The sequence below is a fragment of the Lycorma delicatula genome, chromosome 3 (assembly GCF_047948215.1).
Source record: "Lycorma delicatula isolate Av1 chromosome 3, ASM4794821v1, whole genome shotgun sequence".
NCBI classification, from domain to species: Eukaryota; Metazoa; Arthropoda; class Insecta; order Hemiptera; family Fulgoridae; genus Lycorma; species Lycorma delicatula.
In genome coordinates, this window is record NC_134457.1 from 107,617,119 (window position 1) to 107,644,670 (window position 27,552).

General features: G+C 30.7%; 1 protein-coding gene across 2 annotated transcripts in view; it reads left to right on the forward strand.

Annotated features, from left to right (window-relative positions):
- LOC142321873 (uncharacterized) overlaps nt 1–27,552 on the forward strand; it is a 220,921-nt gene that overhangs the window by 48,864 nt on the left and 144,505 nt on the right. The window contains exon 3 of one of the 2 annotated variants that reach the window (XM_075360342.1): nt 578–7,061. The exons of the other annotated variant lie outside the window; for it this stretch is intronic. Within the exon in view, the coding sequence (XP_075216457.1) occupies nt 578–689 (112 nt within the window). The 3' untranslated portion in view covers nt 690–7,061. Of the gene's footprint in view, nt 1–577; nt 7,062–27,552 lie in introns of those variants that run through there. 2 annotated transcript variants of the gene reach the window in all.

Here is a 27,552-nt window from a genome sequence, read left to right on the forward strand (position 1 = left end):
GTATTTTGTCATCAACTGATTTTTGATGAAAATGTGTAGGCATTTGTTTATTATTAATTTTTATTACTGATAATATTAGTTTTTGATAAACAAAGGCCTTCATCGATTTTTATTCTTCTTATGCTCATTCCTAAAAAGTGAAATGTATTACTTATGTCTTCTAAAATGTGTTCAGTATTTTTAGGAAAACATCTTGGTTTTGTAATATTACAAAAAGATATAATGTTTTAAATTAATTGTTAAATTCTACCAAAATCTTATCAACATATCTAATCCATAATTTTATTTTCATTGTTAATACTGGTTGTACTTTAAAAATATTTCTGCCATTATGCTACTCAAATGTAAGCCCATTGTTAAGCCTTCTTTGTAAATATCCATAAAAATGTTACGGGGAAGCAGAAATTTCTGAGAAAGTTGATTAAAATTTGATTAAATTTAATTATAATTCTTAATGGGGTAGTAGGATGCAGTTTGCTAGATTACTTCCCAAATGAATGCTCAAAATCTAATTTACAGTCATTTTAAAAATTCATTAGATGGAATATGTTGTTAAAAGTTTTTATTTTTTTTTCAGAAGACAATATAGGAGAGAGATTCTTATTAATGAAGAAGAATTTTGTGAAGACTGTACAGATACACATCAATTTGAAATGGATCAACAACGGAATATGAATGTTATAATATAAAAAGTTATTTTAAACATTTATGATAAACTTTATTGTTTTTCTTTAGGTGTTTTATAATTTCTTCATGTTACCTTTGAACAAAAATTGCTCTTTAAATATGTGATATATATAGTAATGTTTATTATAAACTTTTCTGAAATCCTAAGCACAAGAATATTTATAAATTCATTTTAATAATATTAGTAATGGTTATGACTGATTTATATTTTCACTTTTAATCAATATTTCAACAGTTTTCATCAATTATTTCTACTTTCTAACGGATATAATACCGTAGTTTATAATATATATAGACTATTTCTTTCCTATTTTACTATCATGACAATTGTTTTACTGTCACAACCATAATCTGTTAAAAATTATTTTTATAATTCAATTTTTATTTATTTACTATTTTATATATACTTTGTGTGTGTGTGTGTGTGCATGTGTATATATATATACACTATTTCAGTAACATTTATTACTGGTAAATTGATTAGCCTACCCATAAATCATAAATTTATGTATATATTTGAGTTACATTAAAATTATAGCTTCACTTATTTATAAAAATAAGTCAATTTTAATTAATTATTTATAAAAATTAAAATAAGTTCTAGAGATTTATTTTGGCCTTAGTGGTCGACAAGCAGAGAACAGCGCTATCAATGTACACCATGAAGCACAACCAAATGCCTTACCTCCCGCCATCATGATGTCAACCATATTGTTGATTCTATAGTTACCATCCATATGGCTGGTAAAATACATTCAGTCTTTTAATACCATAATTTTACCTCATTCACTTGTAGAAAAATAATTCTAAATATTAATAATATTTTAAGATTAGCTATTGGTGAGATTAAGTTTTGCTAAAGTGTTATTAATATCTTTGTTTTTAATTAAAGTGCAAGTTTTTTTCTTTTATTTAAAAAATAATTTAATTCAGTTACTATTATTTTATGTTTTTTATATTTAACTTTTTTAGCTTTACTGTGCTTTTTTATCCCCAAATTCATCACCTAGTAGATCAGATAACATGCCTATATGTTAGGATTAGCTTCATGTTTTGGGTAATGTTAGTTGTGCCTAATATTATTTAATAAAAACTATAACTCTTAAGTCATCACTGTAGATCTATTTTTGGACAATGGTTTACGGAGTCCTGTCCTAAAGAATAACATAAAGTACACTACTATCCTTAGTTGCTTCTGAGTGTCCTCTGTCATATCATTGCATCATCGTCTTTTTTATTTCAAAAGAAATACATTCTTTTGGTATGAAAGCCATATATCTGTAATGAAGTTTATACTTTGCTATACTTATTATAGTATCTAAGATATTATCATTTCTTACCTTTTTACATTTGCCTGCTACTTCTCAGAAAAATGTTAAAACCTTAAACCTTTCTTTCTCTTAAAAATCCCAAAATTTGTTTTTTTTGTTTTACTCGCTTCATATTTTAAAGTGAAATTAGGTTAATAACTGAATGTTTCACATAATTTTTAGTCATATTAATTATCTTGCTTTTTCTCATGACAGATGTATAGCTAATCAGCAATCTTAGATTTAGTGTTATGTGATAAATCCTATTTGAAAAATATTAACATAATTCATCATAAAATTCCATTACTTCACAGTTTTTAATATTATTGTTCACAAAACTTTTATTCTTTTCCCTTTTTATTTATAAAATAAGCAATATTTTATTAGAAAATTTTGAATTTTCATAAATTTTTGCTTGCATGTAATAATAAAATAAATTCAATATTGTTAATAAATGGTCTTTTATTATATTCTTTAAAAGTATTAAATAATATTTGGAATTGTATGAAATACTTAAAATTATTTAATTAGTTTAGTTATGTTGAGAAAATATTGAAATTTTTGTAAAAGTGAAAAACAAAGATTTTATACAAAAATTATGTCAATTATCATAAATAGTAAACAGTTTATCAAAATTATAATTGTTTATCAAGTTTATTTGCCCATACTTTTAGTGATGGTTAAAGAATTTTTCATAATTATCTTACAATGAAATAATATGCTTTCAAAATTATTCAGTATGAAATTATGTCTATTCTATTGCAAATAATGGCTTCAAACCAGATAATAAAATTTCAGTTACTTAAGGTAATCTGGTTGACTTTTGTGATTACACTTTTACACAGCTGGTTTAACTAAAAATATGCAAAGCTTACCTCTGACTTATACTTTATAATGTAGACATATGATAGGATTTTTCCTTTTTTGATTTTCTGAAGACTGACTGAATTAAGTGTGAAATTACTATATGTATGAAATATGATTGTTACAGAGGTAATAGGAAAACAATTTCATAATATAGGAAAACATAACAGTAATGTATTTATATTTGCATTTTCACGTAAGTGTAAAATCAAATCATGGTTGCTTCATTTACTAAAAAAAACAGTTTTCATATTATCGGAAATTTAATTTAATGTTGAATATTATGATATTTTTAAAGCAGACTATGGAGGATCAATAAAAGTATCAGACATATTCACATAAAAATAAAGAATTACTTAATTCTGTCCAGGATTATGAACTTTATAATATTATAAATTATTCCTTAAATCTAAATGACCAATACTTTTTAATCAAAAAATAGAAGTACCAAATGTTCCATAAAAAATTGTTTGTTAACAAACTGCTGTAAATAGAGAAGTCTGGTTTGATTTCACATCCAAAATCATCATTTTTGTTATGGTCATCAATATTAACCACTATCAATATAAATGTTATATGATCGACTAGTGACTTATAGCATATTTAAGAGATTTCTGCCTGTGTGTGGAATGCCATCTTTAGAGAGATGGTTGCAATAGCAATTCTCAAATATACCTTAAACACAGTCTGTTAATACAAAGTTATATATTCTATTTTTGACATTAATCCACTAGTAAAAATTAAACACTACCTTAATGTGTGTGGTGACCATGATTTCAGGTCATTCTATCTTTCCCATCACATTTTGTAAAGGTTGTATCAAGGTAGGTTTTGACTTCCAGTCCCCTAATGTGGTGTAACTACATTCTGCTAAAAAATTAATTTCATAGTTACTTTATTGGCTGAGGAGCAATAAATGACTGCCCATATCTTGATCGATAGAACTTGCAATGGTACATTTATTACAAATTTAGCCCATTTTCTTTAAACTTGTCTGAGTGCTTTCTTTAGACTGCTTATTGTTTTTTCTAACACAGCATTCTTTCAAATATGCTTGCTGCATATTTGTGCTTTCTGTACAAATGATTGTAACTGTTTGTGATTGTAGAACATGGAACTTGCAATTTACACTTGGCATGACAAATTAATTACTTCAGATTCCTAGTAATGTTACTTGTTTTAGAATTATCATCCGTCATTGGTCAGTGATTTCATAAACTTTGCAGATGCATCTCCTCTTAATTTTATGAACCTCTCTTTAATGCTTCTCATATCAGAATTCTATATTCAATCTGGAAGTTTTATTGAAATATTTTTTGAGATGTCTCAAAATACCATAAAACTTATTCTTTTATTGATTTGAGAAATTATAATTGAATAATGCATCTTCCTCAATTAAGCCTGATCATTAGAGCCAAGAACATTCAATATCCTCTTAAGTTTGCTGATACTACCAACTGCATATCTATCTTCAAGAGAATGTTTATTATACTGTTATGTATCGGAAACAATTATAACATTCTGTATATTTTTAGTAAGCTGAATTAAGCTTGGTCAAAGCTACCAATGATTTAAATAAACTTGTCATGCATTGATGATTTAGTTGGTTGAACAGATATCTGAGAGAACAATGAACTGTTATTTCAATACTTGGAAGATGATTCTCAGCCTAAGCTTTTGAGAGTAATAACTTAATTTGACTAAGTGTAAAAAAAAAAATTATCAAAAATTTCAAATCACTTGTGTTACAAGTCAATCATTAATAATAAATTTCAATCATTAATTAAAGGTAAAAATTGTAAGTAAAGTAAGAAAACATTCATTTCTAAGCAGTAATCAATTTTAACGTAATACTAAAATAAATAAATTAATCTGTGTTAATAATAATAAAATTAATGTATGGAAATTGTTAAATTATATGTTCTTTTTAAAAGAATTAATATATGAAAGAAAAAATCTAGATATGTTTGTAATCAAGAGTAACAGAATTACCTACGTTATAGTTGAATGCAGTTTATTCCGCAAAATTTATTCATAGATTTAGTATTTTAATTAGTTTTTAAATACTAAATTTTTCAGTTTTATGTTTTTCCTATTAAAATAAAGTATCTTATATTATCAGTTTTATTAATCTTTTCTAAAGAGTTTATGTATCATTTTTTATAAATTTTAACATCAGTTTTAAAATTAATTTTTTTATCTGCTAGTTTACTTTCTACGTAACTCTAACACTAGATTAGATTCAGAAAAATAACTAAAATTTTATTTACAAAATTATTATTATCCATGAAGGTGCTATAGGATAAAAATAAATGTTACAGACTGCTATAGGTATTGTTAAAGTTTTTCAGATGTATTGAATTTAAGTCTATTCTATAGATTTGATGTAATAAAACAGAGCTTCACAATGGAAAGGTAAAATTTTACACAATTAAATGTTGTTTTACTGTCAATACCAGTTTTTTCATGGCTGTGGTGCATAGAAATGTGTAAAGCACAAAAGGTGTAATCAGAAAATGATAATAAATGGGAAACTACTTTGCTCAATTTTTAAAATGTATTGAATGTGTGCTATTATCGGATATTGTGTATGTCAGATGCTTACCATTGTTGAGCATGACTGTATTATCATCTTTGGGATTGATTTGAATTTTAATGCCTTCATACAATTTTAATTACAGCCATAAAAGAAGTGTAGCTCATAGAGGACATTTTTACTGAAAAGAGTGGAGATGTTATAATTAAAATAACAAATATTTAAGACTAATTTTTATTTGAAATTCAGTTTCAACATAATCAAAAATTTAATAGGATTTTTATTTACCTCCACAGTCTTTATGTTACTATTGATTAGAAACATATCTAAATTAGTTTTCCTTTCATACATTAATTCTCTTAAAAAGAACATGCTAATTAACATTTTTCATTTATCTTTATTTACAAATTATGTCTTTATACTGTTGTAAAGCAGCATAGACATTGTTTAAATTTGAAGAAATGTGTATTAACTGATAACCTAATATAAATTTTGTTGCTAGATACCATTACATTGTGTTTTAAATTATTTAAAACTAAATTCCAGTTTTCTTTGATTCAATCTGTAGCAAATTTGTTAACCAACTTATCCTATAAATATTTAGCAGATTTTAAATTCTTGTTTAATATTTTTCTGATATTGTCTACAAATTAAGTATATATTTTTTAATCAGTTTAAAAAATTAGTAATTTATACTGTTCTATTGATTATATAAAATTTCATAGGATTTAATAACACTTTTACTTTAACATTTAAAATATGTATAATGTATTAAGGAATTGCAACTTTCAAATGAACAAAATGCCAATGGTTCAATAACCTAATTTTGGCCAGTATTTTGGTAGGAAATATCCTATTAAAAACTGATTCCTTTAAGATCATTTAAGTTAATCGGTGCTGAATCATTTCTCTGAGCAACTGCACAGTGTTTGCATAGTTTTTCTAATGGCCTTAAAGTTGATGCTTCAAAATACAATTATCTATGTATAAAATGAGAAAAAAAGGATTTTTTTTTTCATAAAATACAATTTTTTAAGTAATATATTATGTGTATTTCTTTTTATAGCATGTTGAACTTGTTTAATTAGGAAAGTATTTTTGATTGAAATAAGTTGTCATATGAAGTAAACTATGGTATAAAACAATCTTAATTATTTTGTGTATTGCTGTTTCTATTTTACAATTATGTAAAACAAAATAAAAAAAATATAAATGTTTGGACAACTGTGATAATATTTAGATTTTAGTAATTAATTTTAATACTGTTTTGATACATTTTTAAGGCAGTACATAAATATATGTTTTTTATAAATATGTACAAATTTTTTAGTCATAAATAATATAATGTTAATAAATAATGTGGTAAGCAATGCTGGTGCCAAATGATTTCCTTTTTACCAGTTACTGAAAATGTTTCTTTAAAAATTACAATAGTGCTATATTACCTCTACAAATTACATTACAATAACTATAAGGGTAGTTTCAGTTAATTTAACTATAATTTAATTTAGAATTAAATTATACACTTCAAAACTCAAGATTTATTTGTTAAATTAAGATATTTGTAGTTTTAATTAAATTTTATGTTAAGTTATGTAATATAAATTATTTTAATAATTGTTATATGATATTTTTTTCTAAAGTCAATAAAAGTATATTTTGTATTTTTTGTTTCTATGAATTCCTTTAATAGGTCAAACTATAGGGAAATTACCTTGTTTTTCTTATAAACTGCTACAATATTTCTAGTAAAATTATTTCTAGTATGGTGACTGAACACCATACTTTAGCTCATCAACTATCCTTCTGATCATAGCTCTTGACATCCAAGTTAGATAAAAATAAAATTAATCAATTTTTTGGTAACACTTAATTCTCACCTGTTAAATCTCAACATTTTTATAATAGTCTAACTTAGCCTATCTTATTAAAATTGCAATTAGACTGTCCATTGGGGCACTAAACAATCTGTTAGATTATGAAACAGATTACGTTCCCTTTCCTGATATCACCCAGTAAAAATTGACCGAGTCCTGAGTTTTACAGAAGATAAGACTATTGCACTGCAGAATCCAATTCTGTTATCTCATTCCTTGACACCTAAAAGAACAACATAATTTCATTGTTGTTAAGATGTAACCTTTTACACTCAGAAAGATTTCTGGGACAATTAATCTTATTCTTCTTGAAATAAATGTACCAAAAAAAAATAAAAAAATATTTTGCTTCTTTCAGTTTTGTATATAATATACATACATTGAATGATTCAAAATTGCACTGCAATCTCTCAGGAGATGATTCTATAGCAAAAAATAAAAAAAAGTTCATATAAGCATAGGTCAGAAAATGGTTCGTTGTGAGCTCACGAAACATTTAGCCCTGCTTTCTGCTCCCTCTGTTAAATTAAATCGTACTAATGTTCTTGGGGTAAATTTTATGCATCCTTATGGTTGTTGATCTATGAAATTGAATAAAAGTGGTTTCAGACTTCTATCTCACTTAGCTTTTAAGAAAAACACGGTTAAACACGAAAAGGTTTTGTCAGAAAATACACTATTTCAGGTTTGGAATCAAATAATTCAGTTCTTCTTGTGTGCCAATACGAGCAGAATAGATTATCAATATCATCCAACCCCAAAGAAAAAAGTCTGCTGGCATGAGATGTAGAGATCCAGATGACCATTTTACTGGTCCATTTCAATGGACCATGTCTTTGATCTGGAAGTAACAAAGACTTGTTAAATTGTCTATCTAGAAGAGAGGGGTGCTACACTGAGTGACAAATTAAAAAATTATACTATTTTCAAATTCTAATGATGGTATTCCAAACGATAAAAAAGAAACAAGAAACACTTTTTGCCTCTTGTGATTATTTTCAAAAAAATAACCATTTTCTGGATATAAGCAAAAAATATGCTCCACAATAGAAAACAGAAATGCATCATAGCTACCGCCTACCTGAGTACTGTTGTATATTGCTGGTGTGTGTTGCATTGCATTGCATACCAGCAATGGTGGAGTGTAACAGGTCAGAACCTGTGTGCAATAGCTTACCTATTATCATTATATGAGAAGTTAGAACCTCTGAGAAATCACTCGTCAAATACTGAATCAACAAAAGAAAATAAATAAATATGTTATTTGATTTTCACAAAGTTATTTTAAAAATTACAACAGCTGCTTCAGTACTCAGTAATTGCTTTAGGTTATACAAACAGAATACAGAATTGATGATTATTTGAAAAAGTACTAAATTTAATTAAAGTTTACTTCCGGGGTCTAGGTATTAGGAAAATTAAATGTGAATACAAATAGGAATACTATGTATGTGCTCATGTACTATGTATATGAATAGGAATATTAAATTTCACATTGCAGACTAACTTACTCTATCATGAAAAAATGCCTGTAAGAAAATATACAATTAATTTTAATGTACAAAAAACTGCTTACCAACAATTGAATTTGATGCGTTCAAGCACTTTCAGAATTAAATTCCATCTTCAGGAACTCTCATATTTGTCCTGTTTGTAATATTAATTAAAACTTCACATGTAGATTATAAAAAATCTGATATTTGTTAAAACATAACAAACAGTTTGTCGTCATATGTTATAAAATTATATCAATGTAAACGTTCTGTCAATTTGGTGGCCTCAACTGTTGTGTTAAAATTGATGTGCATTTTTGTATATTAACTTTAATTATATAGTTATACTGACAGGCCATGCTTATCAAAATTATAAGAGTATATACGACTAGCTGATAAGAACCTGATGGTTCCAATCACCTAGTTCCTATGATGCCCTAGTAAGGTCAATTCAGCTCTGATGTGCTATAACTAGAGTTCATAAATGATGTAAATTGTGAATATTATGAAACATAGTAATAATCGTGAAATGGTAAACCAAGTGTCTTGCTGAATTAATGATTGTGAGATTTCAGAGATTCAAAACTCCAAGAAACTTGATCACTCTGAGCATTCTGTCTAAACCAATGTGAATTATTGTTGTACTGTTATACTGGTAAGTTATCAATGTTAACTGCGAGACTATATATATAACTATTATGTTATAAATGTGAACTACAATATCATTGATGTAAACTGTAATATTATATAGAGGGTTACTGATATAAACTAAAATGTAATTGAATCAAACTGTAATGTCAGTGATGTTAATTGTAGGATACTGATGTAAATTGTAATGCTATTGTAGATTGTAGAATTATTGATGTAAAATATAATGTAAACGAAGCAGTGTTACATATTGCTAATATAATCAACCTCAGCCCTGCCGTCCCCTTGTTACCCCTAGTTACTACTGTACCAGACTGAATGAAGCAGTCTATAATGTGTAAAAAACATTTTGTAGGTAAACAATAATAATTTTTATAAAACATATACATTATACATACTTACATTACTGTTGATTGATTTCAAATTTCTATTTAAATAGTACATTAAAAAAAAAAATAGTATCATGATGTTATCTAGATGACCATTATTCTCGTATACATATGCTTTATATTTTCTTAATGAGTATATTGCAATATGTTCAACTAGTAAAAATAAGCACCTCCTTCCTCATGGCCAATGTAATGAGGATATTTATGTATGATATGTAGATGAGGTATATGTAGTCTTGCACAGACTCAGGCTGAGGTAGTTGTTAATAGAAAAACTAATGATATCATTAGCAATTGCAAGAAAGCTGTTGAACAGTTAGATGCTAAAGAAAAGGAATATGCCTTTTTTAGATAAAATGAAGAAAGAATTAGTGAAAGAAATGAATGTAAAGCAAAAAAAAAAAAAATGAAGACATGTATACAGTTGAAATGTAATAACAGACATGAATATTAACAATAACATTTTAAGGAAAAATACAAAAAGTCACTTGTCCCATGGATTGGGAGCCTAGTTGAAAGCAATAGGAAGTATCTCCTGATTGGAGTAGGCAAAGATATTAGCATGATTGTTAACTATGAGTAAGGAACAATCCAGCAACAATCAGCTGTAGTAGTTTAGATGGACCAGTATACTTAAAAAATGCAACAAAGAGATGATTAATGCAAAATGTCTTTAAGTACAAGAGAGGCCATTCAGATTAATTTTAGAAAACAGGCCTAAAAAGAATAAATTCATTCGCATTTGATGTATAAATCTAAAGAAAGTATTTGATAATATAGAATGGAGTAAAATATTTAAAATTTTAAGGAAATTTGAACCTTAATATCTTCCTGACATCTGATTATTGTACAAATTTACAAACACTACTCCTGATATTAAGGTTTCAAATTTTCATAAACTAAACACATCATTTCATAAACTAAATTGTGATCAAAATCAATTTCTACATCTTGGAGCATTTTGCAGACCATAATTTGGTTCTAAACTATCTGCCTAACCACTACATTACCAAAGCCAGGACCTCCTGGTCTCATCCATGTATGTCCATATCACTACTTTTTACTTATTGTAAAGCTATACAAGTCTAGTTCCTCTTTAATTTTTTTTTGGCAAAGTCTATAATTTCCATCAACTTCTTTCATCCCCATTCCTCTCCCATTACTACTAAATAATCACCTTTTTCACAATTAAATCGTCTATTTTTTCATATATCCTTTTTACCTCATAATCTTTTGTTGAAGACACTGGCATATAAACCTGCACTACTGAGTTAGGTTCGGGCTTTGAATCTGTGGACTAAAATAATTTTTTCTTTGTATAGCTTGTAATAATATAGTCATGTCTTATTTTCACAATAGCTTATTTACACATGGCCAATTGTTGTCCCTGGAACAGATAATCATCTGTTTTGTTGCATTTTCTCCTCTTATCTAGCTTACAGATCTAAGATTGAATGGTGGAAAGGAAGGTGTGACAAATAATGAATAAACATTTAAATTATCTATTCTGATTTATTGTTAAATATTTTCTTACACTATGATATATTTCTTTTTCATTTCAAAACATTTTTAGATCATTGAAATTCAACAATACATTTGTAAATCATTACAATTTACAACAATATGTTTTTTTAATACAACACAGTTACAGTAATATATTTTTAATACAACAATACATTTTTACATCATTGCAGTACAATTTATATATTCGTACCATCCCCAAAATTCAATCTTTTGTTAGACTGCACATATGTCAAAGAGATCATTGGCAAATACCGTGGAGTATGACCATGTGTGTTGAGATGGGTCTCTTCAACTGTCATGATATTGCAGTCATGACAGAAGAGTCTGCGGGTATGCTGCTGCAGAAGGAAGGAGAGTTTGAAGGTAAAGGTAGCAGTTACAGCTGTATAGCTTAGATGGTCTTATGTGAGAATTAACAAGAAGACTCCCGAAGAGGATTATTGTTCTTTCCCTTTCCAAAATCTATTTCAGTTAGAAAAGCAGTCATCAACCATCAGAACGATGATTGGTTCTGTTTCAGATCAGTCATTTTATGTAGAAAGGTTGAAGGATGGATCAGAGATCGAGTTGATAACCGATATTATGATCTCTCCAGTAAATTCGATTTTAGTATGATTGGTATTCCAATTTCCATCAATCAGATAAGGAATTAATTTAAAACATCTATCTATTTGTTTTAGCAATGACATATAAATTAATTATCTTAACAAACAATATATTTTTATACAAAGCTATGGAAAAGATTAATCCGTTTATCCAAGATGATAGTGTAGCAGCTATTTTAATGAGTTTACTAGAAATTATTTGAAATGGGCTGAAGAAAAATTAGTTTCTAACCTGAGTCTGTAGTAGTTATTGACAAAGCTCTGTATCCCTGTATAATACCCTTTCTGATAAACTTCTAGTGTCATCAAGCAAAAATAAAGACATGACTGTTTGGCTACAGAAACATCATATTCCATTTTAGTCTCAAATGCTTAAACCACAATTGCATGAACCAGTTAAGTTGAACAAAAATTACAGAAAACGATACCAATTTGACAAGTTGTTGGAAACAAATGGGCATCAAGTTCTGCAGTTTTCACCTTACCATCCTGATTTAAATCCAATCAAAATGGTATGATCAGAAGTAAAAAGACATGTTGCAAGCCACAACACAACGTTTAAGATGTCAGAAGTGCAGAAACTATGTGAAGATAAAATGAATTTGATGAGTGATGAACACTGGAAACCTTACTGTGAAAAGATTAAAAATATTGCAGATGAATATTGAATCCAAGAATCGTTAATACATTCTCTAACAGAATCTTTCATTATCTCTTTATGTAGTAACAGTGATAATAGTGACAATTACACTGAAGATAGTGATGGCAGTGAGGAGAGCCTTCTAGCTGAGGAATTAAATTGATAATCTATTTTCCAGGAAAAAATTAAAGTTATAATAATAACCTTCCATCATAATACTTATTGTGTTATTATTAATTAGTATTAAATATATTTTGTCATCATTATTATCTAAACAAGAACAGAACATACATACTCTAGGAGTTTTATGGAACAAGTCAGATAAAAAAAAACCAAATATCTCATTCTAATAGTTCTAAAATTTATACCAAAAGGAATATTCTTTCCATCATAGCATGTGTCTATGATCCTTTAGAACTCATTGCCCTATTATATTTTTATACAAACAGTTTATGCAGTCATAATGACAACTCAAAATTGACTGGGATGAAATATTTCCCACACCATTAATAAATACAATGGCTTTCATTGTATAATCAACTATTTTTATTTGAGTCACTTGAGATAAGTAGAACTATACATTTTAATAATAATAGTAAAATTCATTCTATACATGGATTTTTTGATGCCTCTATTAAGGGCTACGGTTGTTGCCTTTACAGCACCTTATTCGCCAACATTTAATCTACTATGTTCTAAATGAAAACTAGCCCCCTTAAACCAAATCACATCACCCAGACTTGAACTCTGTAGTTGTTTAATACTTTCACATTTATTCGTGCAGGTATCTACTACGTTAAAGATACACTTTGATGAGATACACTTACATGTGGATTCCACAATAGCACTTTGCTGGATTCATGGACGTTCTTTGAGTTGGAAAGTACTTATAAGTAATAGAGTTTCTGAAATTCAACAAAACACTTCAATTACCAATTGGCATTACAACAAATCCTTTGATAATCCAGCAGACGCATTGTAAGTTGCTCACCAAGCAAATTACTTGATATGTCACTGTGGTGACATAGTCCTCCTTGGCTATTACAATCTTCTTCCCACTGGCCAACAGATTGTAATATTACGTTTAATTATGGTAATTTAAATCCTGAATGTTTATTAGAAAGGCGTAAAACTGTATTAATTTCATGTGTATCTAATGTTGTATATGATTACACACAAAGGTTTTCATCTTTACATGCTTTATTATGAACATTTAGCTTCTGTTTCAGATTCATTCGCAATATTAAAGCAAAACCATCTAAACGTAACTTTAGTACTCTAACCACTAAGGAATTAGATCATACTCTTTACTTTTTTATATGTCTGTAAATGGCTGTAAGTTGAAACCAAGAAAATTGGAGAAAGGTTGTAGAGTTCATAAGGTCAGTCCTTAAACAAAAAATTATAGATGAAAGGAATATGGATTTTTAGATTGTAGTTTGGGTGGACAGCTTCAGCGGTGAGAGCCAGCATGCTGAGGTGTGCTGGTTTCGATGAGCCGCTGAGGACTCCTTGGGTTGACTGTTAGATTTTCTTAAGTAACTTAAAAAAGGGAAACAATCTCAAAAGAGCCAACCGGTAGACCTGACCTGCCATGCCGGTAGGTGGGGAGGGCCTATTAGAGTAACGGACACTCCCCTGGGTGGCGTAATACCATCAAGTCGGTCCGGCCCAGGGGAGTAGAGAAGTTAAAAAAAAACCATCTTAGTCTAACCACTAAAATGCTATAACCTGAAAGCAAAATAAATTTCTTTACCGTATCCAAATTATTATGCTGAGTAACGCGAAAATAGTTATATTGTCCATTTCGAAAGATAGATTAATATTATTATTTTTTAGAAATAACTGCTCACATTTTTATCAAAGATAGATAGATATTCATAAAGATTCTCGTAAACGTAAAAAAAGGTTAGAATTTTTTACTAAATATCAGCCTATATGACTCGGATTAACCGGTATCAAAGAACTGACAACTCATTTTGGTGTATTAAAAGTTCTTTGACATTTTGATAAAGCTGGAATTTAATGATATATTTTAAACAGGAATAAGAGTCTCGTAACATAATAAATATTTAATGATCTTGAAAAGTATAAAATGAAACGTTGAGATGAGAAACAAATTCCAACCAATGGGTAGTAGAATTGAACTAGTGATTTCTTAGCTTACTTTTTAATGTTCTTATGGTAATACGTGTAAAAACAGTAAAAATGAAATGAAATAAAGAAGAACGCACCCATATTAATTTAATATTGTATTTTTACTTTTAGTTGTAATATTTTACAGCCTACATACTCTAAATACCGTTGCGAACAACTAAAAATTATTTTGATTAATAGCTATTCTAGTTCACTTATATCGTTCCTATAAAAAATTAATGTCGGCTTGCCATCCCGATGCACACTTCCTTCACCTCATTAATCACTGTATTCTACCTTCCGTTATATACTAAGCTTATATTTATGTTATAAAATATTATTTCCCCTTTTACAATGTCCATAATGTATTGAGAAAATTAATTAGCTACAACGAGTTTCATAAATTTTATCACGTGATTTTACATATTATACAAATATATTCACACCGATCGTAAAACTGTATTACGGATACCACGTACGTGTACTAGTTAGATGCATTCAGTAAATTTTTCTATAAAAATTTACTGGGAATAATTGTTTTTCTTTACATTCCGCTATTAAGTAAAAACTATCTAAATTACGACTCAGGAAGAAATTAAAAAAAAACCCGTATTTTATACTAACCAATAATTAAGTAGAAAGACAGAATATACCACTATATTTTGGAATAGATCCAAAACTAACCTAGTTTAATTTATTTTAGAGCATGGTTTCTCTTTAGGAAATATCTTCAGAAAGAACAAAGTGAGGAACGAACCAAGTTCTTCAACCTCACAAACACGAAATCGGACGCAGAATAAAACACCACGGATTATGCCACTGCGTAGTCAAATCAAATTAAACATGTCGATAAATTGTTAAAATATCTATTAAAACTTTAAAAAAATAGTGATATCATCCTACTAAATAATTACTAACAGTAAAATATAGACATTGTTGAATATAATGGGTATAATTAATAAGAAAAGAATGAAATTGCATACTTTGCCTATAAAAACATTATATCCTAAAAAATGAAAAATTAAATATATCACTTTTTGAAATAAGCCCATTTGGGTCTTCAATAAAGAATAAGACGATGACCAGGTGTGTTCCGATATCCAAAATAGTTGCCAAAGAATGTTTAGTAAAATTTTTTTTTCTAGAAAATAAAAACAAAAAATAAAAATAAAACAATATTTAATTTACTTAACTGCTGTAACCACGTGTACGGGTTTTCAGCTGAAAGAAGCAAATAACACACGTACATTAATTACAAATTGTAACATATAAATGGTAAAATACAAAATAGCTTACGTATGTAATAAAATAGGATACTTTCAGTTATGACCATGTATTCTTTAAACGTTGTATGAAAATATTGCATAATATTAAAATGTGTGTGTGTGTGTGCGCGCGCGCGCGCGCGCGCAATTTATTCAGAAAATTACATTTGTGGTGAAAATTCCTATAAATTAGTAATTATTTAAGTAAAATCATTTTTAATTATTTACGTTATTTAATGTTTACACATAGTATTTACTCACTATTTCTAATTACTAACGTTAATTACTGTTTAATATTCTATTTATTCAATTACTAAAAAATAAGTGTATTTTTAACACGTCTGTGTTAATCTCACTCAGCAGTTCCCTATTTACGTTTTGTAAATGTTAATTACTTACAATGTGATGTTGCCAAAATTTAGGGACAGGCTATAAAAAATACATATGTTAATTTATTTACAAATAACACTTTAAAAATTATTATTTTATTCTGCATCAATTTTATATATTTACTAGCTAACCCGGTAATGCTTCGCGATTGCTAGATTTTATTGCTATTGCTCAAATCCAGCAATAGCGAAGCACTGTATGTATTTAAGTATGCATGTACGTATGTCTGTGTATATATATATATAAATTAAATGAACGCAAATGAAAGTTTGATAAAACATTAAAAAACTGAACATTACGGAACTTCACAAAATTTAACCTTCCACTTTCTAATCACAACGTAAAAAAATGCAATTGTCAGAACAGCACTACCTATCAGATTTAATTCAATCTACTCTCTAAACACAGTAGTTTGTTCAAAATACCCCTAACCTTCTTTTTACTGTTCATATCGAGGATTTCAACAACTTTAAACTTTCTCCGGACCATTTTGAAAAATTCGCGCATAAATCGGTCCAGTAGTTTTTAATCTATAGCGATACACATACGAACATTGCCTTTTATATATATAGATCTTCACATTTTTGCTGCGTGATAAAATTGATAATTATAACGTACAGAGGTCCTCAGTTCGGAATTTTATTCTGTATTCAATGAATCTTTTTTTATTAGCGAAAAAATTCTATGGTGGTCCGTTAGGAAGTTTTTCCGAGATAACTTAAACAGAAGATTTTTTGGGTTCAGTGTTTAATTTAAATCAGTTCCAAATTACCGGAATTATAAGTAAATTTGAATAGAAAAAGAAATGGCATGAAAAGAAGGGCTTCAATTGAAATAACTGGAAGAATGTAAACGTATCTTGTACTGTACACATAAACATAAATAATTACATACAAAGATGAAACCAAAGAAAATTAATCAAGTTCAGAACATAACAGCATTAACATCAAAATTAGTATTATCAATTACACAAATCTACATCTATTACATTAATCAAACAAAGAAACAATCAAAGAACCATCAAAAGTAAGTGGCGAAATAAAATGAAAACAATGCACAACATCTTAGGGTAGTTGATTCATCTCAAATTCCGGAAAACTCACAGATTTAATATATGCAATCCTTTCGTAGCCCTGCAGGCCGTGGTACGTGAATATTTGTATAACCATACGGCTATGTTTAAGGATACGCACCTAGTTGTGGAAAACTCCGTTACCAGGGGAAGCCCGCAGGGTTCCGTTCTCAGTCCTCTTGTGTGGAACCTGGTATTCGACGGATTTCTGGGATTGAAATTTCCAGAAGGGGTCACGGCCCAGGCTTTCGCCGATGACTGTATCCCTTTAGTTTGTGGTAATTCACGATCTCAGCTAAAAGACTGGGCGCAGGCAGCCTTATTAACCGCAGAGAGCTGGATGGAGATACAAAATTTAAAGATTTCTTTGCCCAATACAAAGTTTATGATTCTCAAGGGTGCAGAAAAATTATCGTACAATCGTAACCATCCTATTAAATATCAAGGCTGTGTAATCAGCCGATTTAGAGTTCATAAGTGTTTTGTTTGATGAAAAGTTGCTGTTTAGGAACCACATTAGGCAAGTAGCGGCAGAAGCCATCTTCGTGATGCACAAACTTAGGAGGATTGATCGGAAAGACTATAGGTTATCAGGCTGTCAAATGTACATGGTGTTCCGAGGTACGCTGCGCCCATTTTGGCGCATAGGTTGGATATGAAGAGAGCACTTCTTTAAAATTTAAGGAGTGCCCAGCGCATAGCCTTAATTGTATGGTGTTTTTAGAACAACCTCCTACGAGGCTACCACCGTATTGGGAAAGGCTCTCCCAATCGATTTAGTGGTGAAAGTTCAGGGAGCCATGTGGAGATTGCAAAGAGGCCGGGAGGCTGAGATATTTGGGATGCGGTTTCGAGCCCGGGCAGTTCCGGAGCGGAACGGTAATCATAATACACCAAATCTAAATTTCGTTTAGTTGTCCATCTCCCACCTGCGGAAGAGGCTGCAGAGCCTCGCGATGGAAGCATGGCAGCTGCAATTGGACACCACGACTAAGGGAAGATCTTTAAACAAGTTTATACAGGATCTGGGTGGACGGTATGCTTCGAGCTCGTTTCTAAGGGGAATGGCTGCCCAGATGCTCACGAACCACCTCAACTTGAACCATTATCTGTATCGGTTCCGCCGGGCAGCTGATGAGCTGTGTGTCTGCGGGGAGGTCCAGTCAAACGAACACCTGATTTTTGACTGCCCTGGTCTTGGGAATGCCAGAGACCGTGCCACCCTGGAACCTTGAGATCAAGAGGAAAATTGACCACTGACAAGCGGCGAGTCGATGTGGCGAGAGCAGCATTGACGGACCGTGTGGGAGTTCCTAAATGCGGTTGCTTGTTCAACCGGCATCCGTAGTTTACTTAAGGGAAAGACTCTTACCGCACTGCCGTGGGAAGCTAACCCTGGGTATAGCTGACCACCAGCCAATTATTATGCCACGTAAGCCGGTGGTGTATGGCATCGTGCTTAATCCGCTCACGCTTTTATGTAACTGTAGCAGCTATGTTAGGATACTGGTCGCTAAACTGCTCCGAGGCTCAGTTGCCGTTTGTGGCACAGACATTCGGTCTTACGCTTAAGGTTGACCAAATGGGGTGGTGGCTGGAGACATGCCAAACACACCAATATGCTATCGCTTTCGGTGCCTTACGTCCTCGCTGTTATCCAGGAGGTTAACTGCAAGCCAGTTCATATGTCTGTTCAGTCTCATTTTGTATCTTGTACCGAATCGCCGCATCTCCTCTCGAACGGTTAGCCCCCAGACAATCGTGCATTTCAGTGTTTTTTGCACACCACTGTGCTTCTATTATATTTCAGAAGAGTTCGATCTGGAATCTCTGTACGACTTCAATGATACTCTCGCTTGTCGTACCCACAGTTGGAATCCATAGGTCCAAATCGCTGAGTACAGCAGTTGTTTATTACGTAATGATATTTGCGATCTTCTGCTTTAAAAAAAAATTTACTTAATAATCTTCGTAATGTATAGGAATTTTCATCACAAATTAAATTTTTTTCAATAAATTGTGCGTGCACACTCCCCCCTCACACAAACACATTTTAATAATATACAGTATTATCATACAACTTTTAAAGAACACATGGTCACAACTAAAAATATCCTATTTTACTAAAATGGTGTAATAATGAAATTTACTATTTTGAAATTTCTCCGTAAAAAATAAATATATCATCTTGATTTTTGGTATATGCATAATAATAATCTAAGTAACTATTTTTATAAACATGTAAAAAAAAATATCTTTTCAGTCTGTCTGGTGTAATGACAATTTTTTTTTTTTTTAATTAAAATATAAGACCAGCAATCTCCAGAGAAATGTTTTACATATTACGGTACGCTACCTTAGGGTAATATCTCGTATCTCAATTATTTTGTTTAAAACTAAGTACAATTCAAAAACTATAGCTAATATAAAACTATGTAAGCCACACTAGTTAAGAATCCACTGAAATAAATAAAAAAATTAAACAAAGTAGGAGCAGATAAATGATAAATGTGACAGCTACTCCACCATCCACTTGAAATCTAATGTAGCCACACTACACCATCTAGGATAGTTTATAGTCACCGGTATATTCGATGAAGATGGTTCATTTTCACAAAAAAATTAAAATACAAAGAAAACATTTTTAATTAATATATTTGTCATCGAAATCAAGATAGAAAAAAGAAAACGCTACCTGGTTGAGATTACGATGATCCTTATACATTATTAAATGAAACAGAATGGAATAAATTATAATACTTTTACAGAAAATTGATTGAAATATAGAAAAAGAAGTGTTATTTACAATCTACATAAGAATAATGTGCAAATAATCAAAGGCTCAGGAAAACCAAGTAACACTGCTTAAAACAAAATTACCTGGTACTTTACAGAACATCTTACATAAAAGAAGTGGTGAAAAATTGAAAGAAAAAATAAATCTGAATAAAATTAAAAAAAAAAAAACTTTTTAAGATACGCCTTTTGATAATAAATAAATAATCGTATTCTGAATGCAGAGATTATAAAATTAAAAAAAAAAAAAGCTATGAATAGGCTTGTTCTCGTTCCAGTCAGGAGTAATTAAACAGTATGAATATATTGATTGAATCATGGAATAAGGTGAAACGTATGTTGTCACGCAATAAAAACATTCTGCTTTACCATTACAATCACGTTTTAAAGTGATTGTAAAGGCAATTCAACAACCAGAGGTTTATTTTATGCATCTATTTAGTGCACTAGCACACGGTTTTACATGTGACAACTTATTCACGTAAAACATATGATATTTTGTGCTTTAAAAATTAAAAGACAAATGTTTGTCGATGTGGGGTGCGTAAGAGAGCGCAAATATACTTAAGTCTAATAGCGTATGCATGTATCCAAATGCATCTCAACAAGTGGCAGAAACATAAACGTTCTTCAATGCGTTTAGACAACACCAGTTTAGATTGGTGTTGTCGTAGAGAGAAGAATTTTAGCCTTTGCGCCATTGCTGTCATCTTAACCTAAAGCAATTTTCATTAAAACAGATTTAAATAGATTAAATTACTTCTCCATCAAAACGAAATTAGTTTTTTTTTTGTTGAAAATTACAGATTATATAACAAAGTAAACAATGTAAGCTGTAAATTCGACTATGTTATCAAGTTATTTCAGTTATTCAATCCAGAAATTCTAAGAGTAGAACAGTATTAAAAGGCCAAAAACATTTGTCTTTTTGATTTTTTTCTTCTTATATTGAATCCGAAATTAATAGTTATTAAAATATACTAATAATTTTGAATTGTGTCAAATAAAATAACTGAAAATAACACGGGAACATTCAAATTACAAGACAATAATGGTCTATCAAACTTCTTTACTGTACACAGAAATATACAATTAAAACCAGTAAATATAATCATTAGTTGTATGTAGGTGCTATAAAAAGAATAGGAACAGTGAAGAAATGTAAGAGAAAAACTATAAATAACTTTAAAAAACCCTTATTTACAGATAATCAACATTTATACTTTTAACCTATACAGTATAAATACCACTTTTAGCCTGAACTTATAGATTATAATTAATGGATTTCGTTCCTGTATAATTAATTATTTACGTAGGAAATAATATAATTTGTTTTATATATTTGAGTCACCTCAAAGGGAATTTTTATCACAAAAACTATTGTGAATAATTTACTCAAACATCTTGGTTCTTTAACGGTTCAAACTTTAACGTCTTGGTTCCCACAAAGTCTTTGTTGCCTAGCTTTAAAAATAAAACAGGACGTACTCATTGCGATTCCTACGTCTTTTTTTTTAATACAAAACTTCCTCAAATCTTACTCCTAACCAAATTCACTAATTCCGATTATTTTTTTTATGAACAGAAAATTCCACCAGTAAATATCTCTCAGATAACATCAATGAATGGATATTAAAAAAAAAAGTATCGGAACAAAATGGTATTTTTTTACTTTTTTTTGTTAACGATTACTTTCTACTGCAATATTATGGTATAAAAATCTGATGTAATAGCACCACATGAATACTTTGAATGCCTATTACATTACATACGAGTATACATACACATTTTTTTTAAAATGAAAAGTACATTCAATTTTATTTCATTAATAACTTCTGATATTTTTTCATATTTTTTTTTTTTTTTTATTAATATTACTGAATTATTATTTATCGTGAACTTTTTTTTACAATCAGAGTTTAAGAACTGTTAATAAATCAATACATTTAAATCAAAAACAAAAAGTTAAAAAAAGGAAATGAAGTCTGATTCGACCGATGTGCCTTCCCTTATTAAGATCCAAATATTTAATTAATTAAAATTTTATTTGGTTATAACTCTGAAGTAAAGAGTTATTTAACTCATAAGTGGTACTTATTTTTATAAAGCATAAAAATACTTATATTGCATATATAATATATATATGCAATATTATATATTATATATTATAATATATAATATACTTAAGCATATATACTTATAAAAAATACCACTTATGATATATTGTTGAAAAGCTCTCCAAAAGGGCTTATTACTGCAGTTAAGAAAAAGCCCAAAATTCAAATATTTTTGGATTTTGGACTTTTATGTACACTTTTGGCCAGTCGATTGCAATCAAAACGGGAGGTGCACAACCAGATGTTACATCAGTCCTATATCCAAAATTTCAACATCCTACGGCTAAATGTTTTTCAGTTATGCGAGATATATACGTACGTACGTAGTACGTACAGACGGCACGCCGAAACTAGTCAAAATGGATTCAAGGATGGCAACATGAATATTTCCGTTGAAATCTGAAAACCCAAATTTTCGCGATCACAATACAACAGTCAGCAGCTTTTCTGCTACTACTTTCAATGGATCTATAAAAAATAATACATTAGAATTTTTTATTACATACGAACTAAATAAAGTATTTTTATTTTTTATTAATAAAAATTAAAATAATAATTAATTAAACAGTGTTCAATTCGTAACACAGCAACGTCATGTAATTTAAATATTTAATTCTATTCAAATATCTAATAAAAGTGCATGTGTAAAATTTCGGTTAAAAACTAAAAATAATTACAAGTTACATAAATTAAAAAATAAATTTTATAATAAGTAAAGAAAACAAAAGCTTCAAATAAGGTAAAGACGTCATAATCAGACCTGTAAAAGACAAGTGGTACACATTTACAACATTTATAATGGGTGTTTGTTTTAGAGTGATAGAATTTTGAATTGAAATAAAACACATGAAAAGGTAAGTTAGAAGACAATTTTGTTTTTATCTCAAAGATAATTTTTCCGTTTAATTTTTGAAAATAATTTCCGGCATATGTCAACCACGATGAGTTAGATTCGATAATTCCAATTTTGAAACAAATTAAAAGTAATTCAGGACCTATGCTGTTAATAACAAGAGTTATGTTTGCTTCCAAAGCATGAATTGTTGTTGGTTTATCAGCATAAACAGAGAGCAAAACATCTCCAAAGAAAATAATCCACTGGTGTTAAGTCACATGAGCATGGAGGACAATTCACTAGAACATTACGTCAAATAATTTGGTCGCAAAATTGTTTAAATGAATGGAATAATTTGGTAGCAGTATCTGGTTTAGATATTTCCGATCTTCATGAAGTATCACTGACAACACCGATATTTTCGTCTGTACTTACAGGTCTTGTTGGTTTTTCATGTAGTAGAAAGAATGTTTTTCAAAAATGATCAACATTCGGACGAATAAGTTGCTCTGATGGACAATTACGTGCACCATAAAAATTACGAAGTACTCTACAAGTTTGGCTAACAGAACATTGATTTTTGAATTATAAATGGTGTAATAATAAACATATAAAATTTGTTGCGGCGTAAATTTTCCATGATAGTTTTCAATGCTCATTATTACAATAATTCATGAATAAAGAAGTGAACAGTAACACAAAAATGGATGAATAACATGGTTATTCTGGGAAGGTGATAAAGTGAGGTGGGGAGGAGGGCCCCCACCACTAAAAATTTTCATTAATTCATAAATCTGGAAGTGAAGAAGAAACAGAAATGGATGAATAACTTGGTTATTCTGGGGTGGTAATAAAGTGAGGTGGGGAGGAGGGCCCCCACCTCTGAAAATATCCAATAATTCATAAATTAAGAAGTGAAGAGGAATCAGAAATGGATGAATAACATAGTTATTCTGGGGTGGTGATAAAGTGAGGTGGGGAGGAGGGCCCCCACCTCTAAAAATATTCAATAATTCATAAATCAAGAAGTGAAGAGGAATCAGAAATGGATGAATAACTTAGTTATTCTGAGGTGATGATAAAGTGAGGTGGGGAGGAGGGCCCCCACCTCTAAAAATGTTCAATAATTCATAAATCTGGAAGTGAAGAAGAATCAGAAATGGATGAATAACATGGTTATTCTGGGGTGGCGATTAAGTGCGGTGGGGAGGAGGGACCCCACCTCTAAAAATGTTCAATAATTCATAAATCTGGAAGTGAAGAAGAATCAGAAATGGATGAATAACATGGTTATTCTGGGGTGGCGATTAAGTGAGGTGGGGAGGAGAGACCCCACCTCTGCAAATTTTCAATAATTCATAAATCTGGAAGTGAAGAAGAAACAGAAATGGATGAATAACTTAGTTATTCTGGGGTGATGATAAAGTGTGGTGGAGAGGAGGGCCCCCACCTCTAAAAATTTTCAATAATTCATAAATCTGGAAGTGAAGAAGAAACAGAAATGGATGAATAACTTAGTTATTCTGGGGTGATGATAAAGTGAGGTGGGGAGGAGGACACCCACCTCTGAAAATTTTCAATAATTCATAAATCTGGAAGTGAAGAAGAAATAGAAATGGATGAATAACTTTGTTATTTGGGGTGGCGAAAAAGTAAGGTGGTGAGGAGGGCCCCCACCTCTAAAAATTTTCAATAATTCATAAATCAAGAAGTGAAGAGGAACCAGAAATGGATGAATAACATGGTTATTCTGGGGTGGCGATTAAGTGAGGTGGCGAGGAGGGCCCCCACCTCTGAAAATTTTCAATAATTCATAAATCTGGAAGTGAAGAAGAAACAGAAATGGATGAATAACATAGTTATTCTGGGGTGAAGATAAAGTGAGGTGGGGAGGAGGGCCCCCACCTCTAAAAATATTCAATAATTCATAAATCAAGAAGTGAAGAGGAATCAGAAATGGATGAATAACTTAGTTATTCTGGGGTGATGATAAAGTGAGGTGGGGAGGAGGGCCCCCACCTCTAAAAATGTACAATAATTCATAAATCTGGAAGTGAAGAAGAATCAGAAATGGATGAATAACATAGTTATTCTGGGGTGGTGATAAAGTGAGGTGGGGAGGAGGGCCCCCACCTCTGAAAATTACCAATAATTCATAAATCAAGAAGTGAAGAGGAATCAGAAATAGATGAATAACATAGTTATTCTGGGGTGGTGATAAAGTGATGTGGGGAGGAGGGCCCCCACCTCTAAAAATATTCAATAATTCATAAATCAAGAAGTGAAGAGGAATCAGAAATGGATGAATAACTTAGTTATTCTGAGGTGATGATAAAGTGAGGTGGGGAGGAGGGCCCCCACCTCTAAAAATGTTCAATAATTCATAAATCTGGAAGTGAAGAAGAATCAGAAATGGATGAATAACATGGTTATTCTGGGGTGGCGATTAAGTGCGGGGGGGTGGAAGGACCCCACCTCTGAAAATTTTCAATAATTCATAAATCTGGAAGTGAAGAAGAAACAGAAATGGATGAATAACGTAGTTATTCTGGGGTGAAGATAAAGTGAGGTGGGGAGGAGCGCCCCCACCTCTAAAAATGTTCAATAATTCATAAATCTGGAAGTGAAGAAGAATCAGGAATGGATGAATAACATGGTTATTCTGGGGTGGTGATTAAGTGAGGTTGGGAGGAGGGACCCCACCTCTGCAAATTTTCAATAATTCATAAACCTGGAAGTGAAGAAGAAACAGAAATGGATGAATAACTTAGTTATTCTGGGGTGGGGATAAAGTGTGGTGGGGAGGAGGGCCCCCACCTCTGAAAATGTTCAATAATTCATAAATTTGGAAGTGAAGAAGAATCAGAAATGGATGAATAACATGGTTATTCTGGGGTGGCGATTAAGTGAGGTTGGGAGGAGGGCCCCCAACTCTGAAAATTTTCAATAATTCATAAATCTGGAAGTGAAGAAGAAACAGAAATGGATGAATAACTTAGTTATTCTGGGGTGAAGATAAAGTGAGGTGGGGAGGAGGGCCCCCACCTTTAAAAATATTCAATAATTCATAAATCAAGAAGTGAAGAGGAATCAGAAATTGATGAATAACTTAGTTATTCTGGGGTGGCGATAAAGTGAGGTGGGGAGGAGGGCCCCCACCTCTGAAAATTTCCAATAATTCATAAATCAAGAAGTGAAGAGGAATCAGAAATGGATGAATAACATAGTTATTCTAGGGTGATGATAAAGTGAGGTGGTGACGAGGGCCCCCACCTCTAAAAATATTCAATAATTCATAAATCAAGAAGTGAAGAGGAATCAGAAATGGATGAATAACTTAGTTATTCTGAGGTGATGATAAAGTGAGGTGGGGAGGAGGGCCCCCACCTCTAAAAATGTTCAATAATTCATAAATCTGGAAGTGAAGAAGAATCAGAAATGGATGAATAACATAGTTATTCTGGGGTGGCGATAAAGTGAGGTTGGGAGGAGGGCCCCCACCTCTGAAAATTTCCAATAATTCATAAATCAAGAAGTGAAGAGGAATCAGAAATGGATGAATAACATAGTTATTCTAGGGTGATGATAAAGTGAGGTGAGGAGGAGGGCCCCCACCTCTAAAAATATTCAATAATTCATAAATCAAGAAGTGAAGAGGAATCAGAAATGGATGAATAACTTAGTTATTCTGAGGTGATGATAAAGTGAGGTGGGGAGGAGGGCCCCTACCTCTAAAAATGTTCAATAATTCATAAATCTGGAAGTGAAGAAGAATCAGAAATGGATGAATAACATGGTTATTCTGGGGTGGCGATTAAGTGCGGTGGGGAGGAGGGACCCCACCTCTGCAAATTTTCAATAATTCATAAATCTGGAAGTGAAGAAGAAACAGAAATGGATGAATAACTTAGTTATTCTGGGGTGGTGATAAAGTGTGGTGGGGAGGAGGGCCCCCACCTCTGAAAATTTTCAATAATTCATAAATCTGGAAGTGAAGAAGAAACAGAAATGGATGAATAACTTAGTTATTCTGGGGTGATGATAATGTGTGGTGGGGAGGAGGGCCCCCACCTCTAAAAATATTCAATAATTCATAAATCAAGAAGTGAAGAGGAATCAGAAATGGATGAATAACTTAGTTATTCTGGGGTGATGATAAAGTGAGGTGGGGAGGAGGGCCACCACCTCTAAAAATGTTCAATAATTCATAAATCTGGAAGTGAAGAAGAATCAGAAATGGATGAATAACATGGTTATTCTGGGGTGGCGATTAAGTGCGGTGGGGAGGAGGGACCCCACCTCTGAAAATTTTCAATAATTCATAAAGCTGGAAGTGAAGAAGAAACAGAAATGGATGAATAACTTAGT